General features: G+C 35.1%; 2 protein-coding genes across 6 annotated transcripts; both read left to right on the top strand.

The window, feature by feature from the left end:
* Positions 1–199: 199 nt before the first annotated feature.
* On the top strand, positions 200–1,302 carry ndufc1 (NADH:ubiquinone oxidoreductase subunit C1). The gene is made up of 4 exons (XM_059521770.1): positions 200–338; positions 836–939; positions 1,023–1,095; positions 1,204–1,302. Exons 1-3 carry the CDS (start codon positions 293–295, stop codon positions 1,080–1,082), a joined length of 210 nt encoding a protein of 69 aa, XP_059377753.1. The 5' UTR covers positions 200–292; the 3' UTR covers positions 1,083–1,095; positions 1,204–1,302.
* Positions 1,303–2,199: 897 nt separating this feature from the next.
* On the top strand, positions 2,200–8,679 carry LOC132113776 (protein MGARP-like). Of its 5 annotated transcripts, XM_059521763.1 has the most exons (5): positions 2,201–2,362; positions 4,844–4,944; positions 5,038–5,143; positions 5,489–5,506; positions 8,045–8,679. In XM_059521763.1, exons 1-5 carry the CDS (start codon positions 2,281–2,283, stop codon positions 8,437–8,439), a joined length of 702 nt encoding a protein of 233 aa, XP_059377746.1. In that variant the 5' UTR covers positions 2,201–2,280; the 3' UTR covers positions 8,440–8,679. The 5 variants fall into 5 exon arrangements, with proteins under 5 accessions (XP_059377747.1, XP_059377746.1, XP_059377748.1 ...); XM_059521764.1 differs by lacking the exon at positions 5,489–5,506 and having other exon boundaries at positions 2,200–2,362; positions 4,847–4,944; positions 5,038–5,164; positions 8,048–8,679; XM_059521765.1 differs by lacking the exon at positions 5,489–5,506 and having other exon boundaries at positions 2,202–2,362.
* The last annotated feature ends 3,170 nt before the right edge of the window (positions 8,680–11,849 follow it).

Below are 11,849 nucleotides of genomic sequence, written 5' to 3'. Positions count from 1 at the left end.
ATTTTTTCATAGACATTTTTTATTGTTTTGGAGTTTTTAATTTATCTTTGTCCAGGAGACCAAAGACTAAAGCATCTATTTAGAGAACATTGTCAATAAAAAAATAAAACCTTTAATGTTTTTCAAGAATATGGAGTTTTTGATTAATTATTGAATGGTTGTATGTTCACTCGCGTGTGTTTCATTCGTTCGTGATCGATTACTCTACTTGCCACTAGGCCAGCCGTTCCAGGAGCCAGGGAAACTAATCGAGCAAGGATCGCATTTTGTCTTGGAGAGAAACGCTGTCAAAATGCCTCTTGGTCGGTTATTGTTGCGGACTTCAACTGTCAATAAGAGTGAGTAGTACAACAATGCGGATTATATTTGACGTACATTATAGTCTCAGTACATTTCCTCGGTACAATTGTTTATTAGCCTCATGTAAGTTAGCAAAGCAAGATGGCCTGACCTTGCTTAGCATAGCAACACAGCAGCTCATACATTAGTTTGATCGCACGTACGAGTTACTTATATGTTACAGGCATTTATTTACAGTTTTAGTAAACATTTGTAATCTCCATATATTATGTTTTAATTACCATTTTCAGTGTTTGTGATTTACATCCAATGACACTTAAAATATTTTTTTAAATATCTTAATAATTGTTACATTAATACTTATTACATCTAAAAAAAAAAAATTTGAATATTGTGCATAATAACATTTTAAATATTTGGAAAACTGCCACCAGTGGGTTAATAAATGAATTCATATACAAACTATCAAGTTAAAAGTATCCAAAACTGTCCAATAAATCAAGCATTGTTTTAATTATAAACGCTCTCTTTTCAGTGGTTAGCAGAAATTCCTTTATAGCTTCCAAACCGGATCCGTCCAAGCCAAACATGCTGAGAGTAGGCCTGGCATTTGGGAGCACTGCTGTCTTGTGGGCATTGGTAACTCACTTTGAATGATCTCTCCAACATATGCACAAACTTCTTTTTTTATTTTTCTAAACACACTCTCTGTTCCCCACCAGCTGTTTAAACAGCACCGCACTGATGTGCATGAGTACAAAACACGGAACGGGTTACAGTAATTCTCCAGGACATGTGAGTAAAACCATTATCATATTTTTAGTCAGTGTTTGTGTCATTTGCACATTTTGTTAAGAGATGCCATGCTAATGATGTAATGGTAACTGTTTGTGTCCTTTGTAGGGCAACGATTGCTCTGTGCTTTGTGGATCTTCTGTTTTTCCTGTTTCCTCTGCTTTTGAATGATGTACAATAATGTTTATTAAAGATGTGTATATACAACTTGCCTCTAGTCACTCTCTCTTGACTCCAGCAAACATGAGTTGCCGAGATATAAATATTGTTAAATATACAGTTAATCTTTGTTCCCTTTAATTTAGACTAATGATGTGGTTTATAAGCAAAACAATTACAGAATCATTCTTGAACTTTGTCTATCCTAATTAATAAAATACAACTTTCAAATCAGATTTTGAAGCCAACATTCAGTGTCGACAAACCAGTGATGTTCCAAGATTAAATTTTTAATATTTAAGAGACAGGTTTATGTATTTAGGAGAAACAAGTTGACGATTTGAGTAAAAAGATTACATTAGGAATTTCTGGCATTACCTTCATACAGTGGAGAGCATGCATGGACACAAAACAGTGAGTATGTTAGGTGTAAATCATTGGCCAGAGAGCTCTGGAGAATGTCCTGTCTTATTAATCACTGCAGCTTTTCCCCACACAGAAAAACATACTGTATATACATACTATTAAACAGAATAGTATAAAAATTCGACTACAGCTAACAGGTTGTTACACAGAAACCATTCTGCAAATCCAGTCATGAAACCTAGAAAACAACTGTTAGAAATGTTTCCTATTAGGTTGCCACACAAACACCCTGTAAAAGTTACTGCAACGTAAGATTTGGGATAGAAATAAACGGGAACCACTAACAGAAAAATGTAGTGTAGCCTATTGTAATTTCTGGCACCATGAAAAATCTATGAAAACTGGGATCGTCCTGTGGCACTTTAATTTAATTAAGATGTTTTTTGCAACGTAAGTAGCATAAATTAAACAAATAATACAGGTAAAAACGACTATTTGAGTGAATATAAAGACACTTGCTTAGAAGGCAGTGCCAGGGACTCCCAGCAGAGGGAGGATTTAGTCGAGCGGTTCTTCCTCCCCTCATGTCCCCTCCTCTCCTTCAGCTGTCTCCGCTCTTCAGTCATTCATTGCTCCTCCGTCGGACTCTCAGTTTGGACGATGTTTGGGTGCAGAGCAGCCTGGCAGAGGTGTTTGCCTCTAGCGCGACAGTCCCTGTCCCGCGCACACCTCGACAGAGATGGTGAGCACCATCTTATCCGTCTCATAAAGTTTCATTTTTCCTAGAAATCATGTATTTTTCCAGTGCGTTTTTGGCTTTCGCGATCTGTTAATTGTGATATTTCACACATTCCGATGTTGTCTACAATGAAAATGTGCTTGAGCGGGATGATACTGTACAAAAACGACATGTTTTGGGACAGGTTACATTTAGTTTCGGGTTAAGGGGACATGAAGGTCAGTCTCAACATCGGATCCTGTTGGTGCTCCACATTTTTTAAATGGCTTTCGAGAAGACGCTCACGTTTTTAGGTTCCTCCAGAGGTTTCACGCCTACTATACTCAAACATATTCGCATTCATCTGCAGGGAACACCATGTACACTTCTCAAACCGCAGCCTGGCACCAAGAACACAAAAATGTAGCCATCTTGGCCATTGCAGATCTGCACTAATAGTCATTTTGCAGAGCTTTATTTTTGAAGAAAAAAAAATACCTTGACCATTCCTGTGCATTTTAAACATTGTGAAAAGTTAGTTGTGGACTCTTGGACGTGATTCGATTAATGTTTGCTCTTTCAAATTCATTCTGTCGTCACTAAATGGATTATGAAACACAAAATTGCGTAATAGGGAATCGGGTGAAATTTGACATCATGGTGTAAGCACTCGTACTGCTTGACTTGTGACCTTCAATGTTCTCAGGGTGCTATAGTATGTTTCCACGAACAGCTCACGTGGTTGTTTACGTGGTCGAGCTATAGACGCAGGCAGTGGCTGCTGTATACATTTAATCCTCGAAATTTACTCTATTTTCATGCTACTAGTACTTTTAAGATACTAGTATCCATTCTATTAGTTACTAATATTAGTTTTAAGCTACATACAGACATCAACTATTCAGGTCTGACTAGTATGTATTGCAGTGGTGACAAGTACTTATTAGATACTAGTAATTAACAAAAAGGCTAAAGTTTTGTGTGCTAGCTCATGCTTTAAAAAAAATTCACTTATGTGTTTTTCGCTCATGGATTTGAGTTTTTCTACCTTAGGCTTCTAAACATTTGCATTTCTTATTACATTTTATTTAGCACTGGCCTTTCAATCTCACAAACCCCGGCAGTTCCTTTATGTACCCTTGGGGGTTAGTAATAGACCCCTGTTGGGAAACCCTGGTTGTTTTAATAAACGTGCAAACATTCTTGAAGCCAAACATTTGTCTGCCCTGACAGTGCTGTGTTTGATTGTATTGGATAACTGAATGTGAAAATCTAGGTTAGGATGTTTGTAGTTAATGAGAATATGACATGAAAATGTTGAAATAAGCATCGATATAATCACACTGTCTTTCCTGTTCAATAAATAGCTCCTCAAATAGCCATGAGAGGATGGACGACATGCCTACACTTATGGCCTTTTATTGTAATTCTAGTTCACTCAGCCGTTCCAGATTTGCTGGTTATTTGGAGTAAAAAGTTCATGGGTTTCAACAGACATGAGGTTGAGTAAATGTTCTAAATGGTGAACTTTGAATATAGTGTTGTAAAATATATATATATATATATATTATTGGACAACTTGTGGAATGAAATAAATGTAATTGACTGCAAACAGAGCATTTTTGGTAACTAAACATTTTTTTTTAGTTAATTTCTTCATTTTTTTTACTCTGCATCCACACCACTAGATGTCAGTATAAGACTAAGATGACTACCTTCTTTTCATTTTGTGTGATATAAGAGTTTACTTTCATAATTTATCTCTTATTTGCTGTTGTTAAATGGTATTATGTAAATATAGGAATTATATCGGCCAGTTTCATCCTAAACTAAATATTGTCATCAGCCTTTGACATTGAAAAAGTTATGTTGGTTCCTAGCAGTCTAACCGAGCACATATCCTTTTCTGTTTGCTTCACCCATTGACTCATGGGAAAGATTAACAAATTAGCTGGTATAAATAACACTGAGGTGTCTAGAAGCTGTTTAATCTAGCTGGGCACAAGTGATTGGATTATCTTAAGAAGAGTATTGAAGTTACTACTTAACAAATCTACAAAGTTTGTGTCAGAGTGATCTTTGCCCTCCTGTCCTGATTGGACTGCACTGATGGTTTTCTAAATTTAAGTTGCTCCCTGCCCTCTAACTTCTTTTAGGACAAGGAACTGTCAGCACTGAGGAGAATTTTGATAGTCATGGAAGCATAGTATATAAAGCGAAATATTTGGTGATATAAAAGCAATCATCTAGGTAAGGAAATAATGCGTACATCTTTTTATGTATTGAGGAATCAATTGACTGATGTGTATACGTTTATATAAACCCTTAACTGTTGCAGTAACACTCGAGTCCACTTAGTAATTCACATGCTGAGTATAAAATGCTGTTCACTTAAGATTATCTTCACCATGTTTCTGATTCATGGAAATGCAAAAACACATGATTTCTTACATAGTTGCCTCACACATCCAGAATCTTGGTCTTACTCCTCTGTTCTCTGTGCAGTAGTTCCACGGAGGCTCATGTCGTCGGTTCCTGGTGGCTCTGGTCAGAATATCTTTTATGTCGTCCTCTGCGGTGGAGCCTTCGCAGGTGCCTTGGCATATGTAAGTCTGATTAAAACTCAAACCATTGATGTTATAGTTTGATGTCAGGTCACTTGTTGAATTAATTAATGTCTTTCTTGAATTCTGTGATAGGCTTACAAAACAGTTTCAGCAGACCAAGCACGTTTTGTTGATCGTGTTTCTGAAATTAATGCTCGTCCCAAGTCTGACTGGAAACCCAAAGCATGGCCCCCTAAGGGTAAGTCTCACCTATGGTCTGGTTAAACAGTGTTAATGTTGTTATTTAGTCACTTTTACTCACATCTTGTGGTCAGCACCGTAATGCCAGACAGCTAATTAAATAACTGTCAAATCCAAGCGTTTCTGACACTTCTGCATCTGAGCCAAAAATATTAAACGGTCTTATCTAAATAACAGCAGCATTAAAAAGCTGTCTAATTTAAGTATTATAAAAAAAGGGATATTATGTGTTGTAATGCGGTCTGATATGAGGGGGTTTGTACAGCAGCTTCAGGATTTAATAACATTTCATATTCGCAGTGTGCCATCATTTAATATTTTTGTTGTTGTTGTTGTTTTTTAGGTGGGGAGAATGGCGATGGTGAGTTCATGAGTGATCTTTTTATGTCATAATCTGTCCACGAAGTGCAATAATATATAACTTTATGATATTTAAATGGACTAATTATAGTTCTGTTTCTTAAATATCTGAGTAGCATCTGTTTGTTTTAAAACCAGTAGGATGCATTTAGTGAATTGTGTTAAAATTAACTTATGCTTTAACTTGCATGATCTGAACTCTGCATAAAAAGTATTTTTGGGTGTTATTTCCGTGTAAACTCAAACTCTATTATAGCTTTGGTTTCAGAAAGGTCAAAGGGTAACTAAATAATGACGCCTGCTACTTTTCAGTCTCCTCCCATTCAGTCCCATTCCTCCCTGATTGTTAGCTGATAACACTGGACAAAAAATGATTATTGGCAAATAGGTCATGATCAGTTCTGATTAATGTTTGCTATATGCCATGGGATTGTTTTTACAAAGACCCTCTAATGATGCTATAATGGGCAGATATTGGTAGAATTATGGCTAAACTGCAATGCCAAATGCTTGTTTATAAAGACCCTAGATGTTCCACAGACTGGAACTGAAAAGTGAGCTAAACAAGTGCGCTAAAAAGCTAAAAAAAAAAAAGTGAGCTAAATTTTAATGAAACCGCATTCCTGTAGAGTGTGGTACTTACAATGCCAAGGTTCAATTCGTGAGGGAAATTAAGAGCTGATAAAATGGATACCTTGCATGCAATCACTTTGAATAAAGGCATCTCCAAAATGCATAAATGTAAATATAAGATTGGGTTAAGTAGTTGTTCTCATGTTACCCTTCTCTAACACACCAAGAGACCCTGATCCTATTTGTCAGAAATCCTGTTAATCAGAACTGGGTGCCTTTCTCTTTGACACTGTCACTTTCCTCTTAAATAAACTCCATCTGCACCCCTGTGCACTCCCATTCTCTCACAAAACCCTTTTTCCCAAATTACTTACCTGGGATTCTCTATTAATGACTGCAGTCAGGTCCAGTTTGATACTGTGGTCTTTCAAATGCCATAAAATAAAAAAAACTAAGAAATCATAATATTGAACAACGAACTCAAAACCTTACCTAATCTCTTTCCTAATGTTCCTGTTCTCTTTGTTCTGACTCTTTCCAGAATAAACTAATTTGGACAATGGGGCTGGTGACCTATAGTCTTCATTCAGAACTTTTTGGATGATTCTCTCCTGAGCTGATTTCCTTATGATTCCTGTTTTTTCCATTGAACTGATATTTTTCATTCAATTGTCTTTCAAACACTCATTTAAAAGTTAACTGTGGTGTAATACAGTAGAAATTGAAAGACATGTAAAAGAATACTTCCCTGTTCCCTCTGTGAGTTAACTATTTAAACACGCACTACAAAGCCCCTTTGGTTGTTATTCAGTTTTGCTGGAATTCACAGAGTTGCTGGTACTGCTAACTTTGAACAGATGGTAAGGCTCAACCATCTTTGTATTCCCTCACCTCACCTGTCCTCCCAGCCCCTTTCTCCCTGTTGTTTCTCTTCAGTTTTTCTTTTCACCCTCCCTCCTCATTCTTGGGTTTTGCATGCTGCCTGCAGTGATCGGGTTATGTGTGATTTTATATTCCCTGTTTACCCATTTGTGGGAGCTCTCAGGAGGTTTGTAAGATGGATGCTGTGGGTGAGAGAATTTGAAGGCTTGGCAGCAAGTGTAAATGCTTTAAATATGGATGTTCTTAGCTGCACTTATGTTCTTAGGTAACTAGCATAAATTAAATCCAGTTAAATTAATACTATTATAATATACCTACAAACTAAATAAATTACCATTAATATTTATATAATAAAAAAAAATATTTTAGTAATAATTATAGTTTCTCACATTAGTAAAAACCATTATTAATTTTTATATTGTTTTATATTTCTTCTGGAAATAATTGCAGTTAGTACAGTTCTCAAAAGATTTATTAATGAATATTAGGAAAGTAATATTATAGTTATTGGTGATTATAGTACCACCTTACAAAAACTGTCAAGGTATAACACTCCTGAATCAAAAGTTATATTTTCCACGATCTATAATAACGTCTTTGTATTCATAAATGAAAAATCTGTTTTTAGAATTTTATTTCAGTGGAATACTTAATTTCAGTATATAATTTATTTATTTCAGTGTAATATGTAATAAATGGTAATAATTATTTATTTTTATGATAAAAATGATAATAAATTATGAGAAAAAAAGTTATTCTCTAATTTATAAAAACATCATGTTAGTAGTATTTGAACTTAGTTACTTTATGACAGGATGATTTGAATTACTGCACCATGCTAATTTTTTAAAATTTTTATAATTAAATAATTATAAAATAATGCATTTTTATTTTTTATTTTGATCGCAAAATATGCTTTTTAAAAATAAAAATAAGAAACGTATAGTCCTAAAATGGGTTTAATTTTTTTTTTTTTATATAATTTCGTATAATCTCAACCCAGTCATTTTTATGTGAGATTTAAAAGTAAGTATGAGTGTGCTAAAGATGCCTTATTTTTCTTTCTTCTCTGTTGTATGTTTAGAAGAAGCTGGCGCAGAGGAAGGTGAGGTGGCAGAAACTGTAGAGAGTGCAGCTGAGGAGGATGTTCCTGCTGAGGCACCTGAGGTCTTGCTGGAAGCAGCTGAGGCCACTAGAGGGAAGACAGGAACTCTTGAGACGGTTGTGGAGAAGGTGGCCGAGAAGGTCGCAGAGACTGCAGAGGTGGTAGCTGAGGTGGCCGGGCTCGTTGCTGAGACAGCAGAGGAGGTGGCAGCAGTGGCAGAGGAAGTGCAGAAGGTAGCAGAGGAAGTAGAAGCAGCAGCAGAGGCTGTCGAAGCTCCTGTTATCCAAGCTGAAGAGCCGGCGTCAGAGAGCGACGGTACGCCACCAGCCTCCAAAGATGAGGCAGAAGCAGAGGCCTCTGGTACAGAGTCCTAAATGGCTCACTGGTACTCAAACACTCACCCACATACACACACAAGATATGGAAGACTCAAATGTTTTGTATATCCGAACCTGTTAACCTTACATCCAAAGAAGAACATAATTAGGCACATAAAATTTAGAGATATTTTATTGCTTGAATCCTGCAGGTCTCTCTATCGATCTTAATTTTTCTTCCCTAACAAGTAGATTCCTTAGTCATAAACTGAAGTTTTAAGGTGCTCGCAGACACATGAGCTAAATTATAGTGTTATGTAGTTATCTGTATCGTCCTCATCATATTGTATTTCCTTTGGTTGCATCAGTGTTATACAACAGGATTTGATGGTTGCTTTGCAACACAGCTTATTGTGTATATTTTTGCTATATTCCTGGATTTTGCTGGAAATATTTGAAAATTATATAAATACATTTTAACTTGAAAAAGTTATAAATTATAAGTTTTTCAAGTGTAGATTACTGTAGAAACCACTGTGAGAATTCAAAGTTGCTGCTTTTTGTTACACGTGACCAAACATTTCAATAGACACACTTCAGACCGTCTACTCGTGTTCTTATAATTTCTTACTCTTATCTTTACTCCCAAATCTGAGCTAGCCTCCTTTAGCCTCTGTTCTGACTTACTTCCTATTTGAGAAACAACTGCATGCAAAGACACCAAAAAGCAAATGTTCTTCTGTACGTAGTTATTTGTTGTTTTATAATAACAGTAATAGTTCAGTTATGAAATTTTGGATTTGTCAGAAAGTATTTCTCTGCCAGATATCACTTAGTTGTTACAAGCCAGTTAATATTGTGAAACTGTGAGTGTTTTGCTTCCCAGCATCTAGGTCAGTTGTGTTTCTGTATTAGTTTTCCCTTTGTACTCCTCTGTATGACTGAACTGAGAGAACTTACTAAGACGGTCAAGTGTGTGTGTTCAATGAATTTGCTCATTTACTTGGAAAAATGCAGTCATGTAATAAAATGGATTCAAAGCCATTTAATAAAATTAATAAAATGAAATTGATAAAAATCAAAAAGATATTCTGTGTTTAATTTTTTTTTTCCAGAAAACACAACAAACTGAAATATTACATCATAAATACTGACAAGTTCATCCTCTGTTTTTAAAGGTAATGTTTTAAAATGCTGAATTTAGTGCAAAAGTCATTGGTGTTCTTGTGATAGTTATTCTTGTGGTGTGTCCCTTTCTAGGTGATATTTGGCAGTTAAGCCTTCATGTATGTTCTGAATGAATGGAAACCCCTAAATGAAGCTGCATGCTGTGAACATGCATAATGATACTCGCTGAAAATCTCTTACATTCTGTCAAATACAAAGATACACATAGATCATACCTGAATGTGCTAAACTTTGCTTCAGCTACTTAAGCATGTTTCTCTGTTGTTATAACTATCACTATCCTGATTTTTTTTTTTTTTTTAAATATAGTACAATATATATTTTATAATTGAAATTTGATAGTTTTATCAAATTTGATGTTCGGAAACGTAAACCTTTCTATTGTATAATAATTGTATTTTAAAATATATTATGTAATGTTTCACAATATAAATTTTTACTGTTCTCAAATCAAATAAATGCAGTCTTTATGAGTACAAAAGACTTCTTTCCAAGACATTAAGAACTCTTACTGACCCCAAAACTTTGAAATTTACTGTATATTGATATGAGATTTTCATTCTTGTTTTGTCTTTTTCTCAGTTGGGAGCAGTCAGATGTTCTGGGATAGTAAACCGATTCCCTGATAAAGAATTAGTGATGTGCCTTGCCTTCCCCTTTCCCTATTTCCTTGACCCAATGGATTTCAGTAATCCTTACACTGGGCCCAGAATGCTGTTTTTCTTCTGACTCATCCCAAAGTACAACTCTCTTTCCACTTACATGCTTTCCACTGGAGAGTGGTTACTACATGTGAACTTTCACTTCACTCCGATGTGCCACATACAAGTTTGTGACCTATCTTTATACACTTTTTAAATCGAACTCCACTCTTTTTGAGTCAACATTGGAGCCTATATTGTAGTGAACCCTACCTCAAACAACACATTAATTGGAGATGTCTTGGATTTGCCATGTCAATAGTTACAATACCAGCAGGGCTAAACATTAACCACAAACATTGTCATTTCTGCATGCTGACCACCAGTGTCTTTTGGTTAGACTTCAGGTTCTCCTCTATCTTCAATATATGCTATTTTTCATTTGCATTATTTATGAGTTAACACTTTTTTTTTTTGTACCTCTCTACTGCAGCTTGAAAAGACAGTGTTCTCCTTTAACCAGTATTATTGTAACCAACTACATTACCAATGTGACATGAATAAGTCAAAAAACAACTGACAAACAGATTACTTGTATCAATATTATCAATACAACAATAAGCCATGTTACAAGTCGCATTCCAGTATTATTTTTTAAAGGCTGACATTACAATATTAACCAAAAGGTAAACCCCACTGCTGCATCATTTGCCGTAGTTTCCTGTTCTTTCATAGTTTTTCACCATCACCAAACCTATTTTGAAAAAGTTACACTTTCTTTGATGTTACAGTTTTGATGCTCATTTGATTTTAAGATTTTAGAATGTTAGACAGACATACTATATCGAGCCAGAAGGAAAATTAAGGTCAGAAAAAAAACTTACCTAACAATTTTGTCTCTTATTTCCTTCATGTTTCAAAAGGGACCTTTATAATGTGAATATGAGAAGATATTGTAAAGTATGGTTCAGTATAAAGGAAGTGTTCACAGGTTCTTTTTCGTTTTTGTTTTAAGGGTTGGATGTAATACACATTCATGTGCTCTCTTTGAAGTTTCACCTTTCACTGTAGGCCCTAACTAGGTTTTTTTTCAACTGTGAATTTGTCAAAGAAAAATAAAGAGTTGAAAAACATTTCCGTGTGATCAGGGGCAGATTTAGTGAATTGGGGCCCTATACATTTGTACACATTTACCCAGATAAACCTCGAAACTTTGTTTTGATGCTTGCTGAAGAAATAGTTGTATCCAGTGTTTCTACATTTTCCATGCACATGTTATGATGGATTTCTGTCATGAAATAGCAATTGATTTACGGTCGAGATAAACCTCACAATTGAGCCTTTAAGCCGTTATTTTTTTTTTTTTTTTTTTTCAGTCAGAAGTATAAATTACTATTTTAATTTAAAATGGGGTTATGTGGTGGATTGGTCTGAACAAAAATTTCAGACTGAATTAATGAAAATGAAACTGAAAAAAAGTAATGACTATACAAGCCTAAGGATTATATGAACCAAAAATAGTAACTGCTTATGTGTCGTCTACTTGGAACCTATTTCTAAATGAGTAAATTGCTTTTAAAACAAAAATTTTTATAATAGCCTATGCAATGTTGCTCAATATTTAATTACAGCTTCAGA

Source organism: Carassius carassius, chromosome 33 (assembly GCF_963082965.1).
Source record: "Carassius carassius chromosome 33, fCarCar2.1, whole genome shotgun sequence".
Taxonomy (NCBI): Eukaryota; Metazoa; Chordata; class Actinopteri; order Cypriniformes; family Cyprinidae; genus Carassius; species Carassius carassius.
The sequence above is the reverse complement of the archived record's forward strand: the minus strand, read 5'-3'. Positions and strand labels throughout refer to the sequence as shown.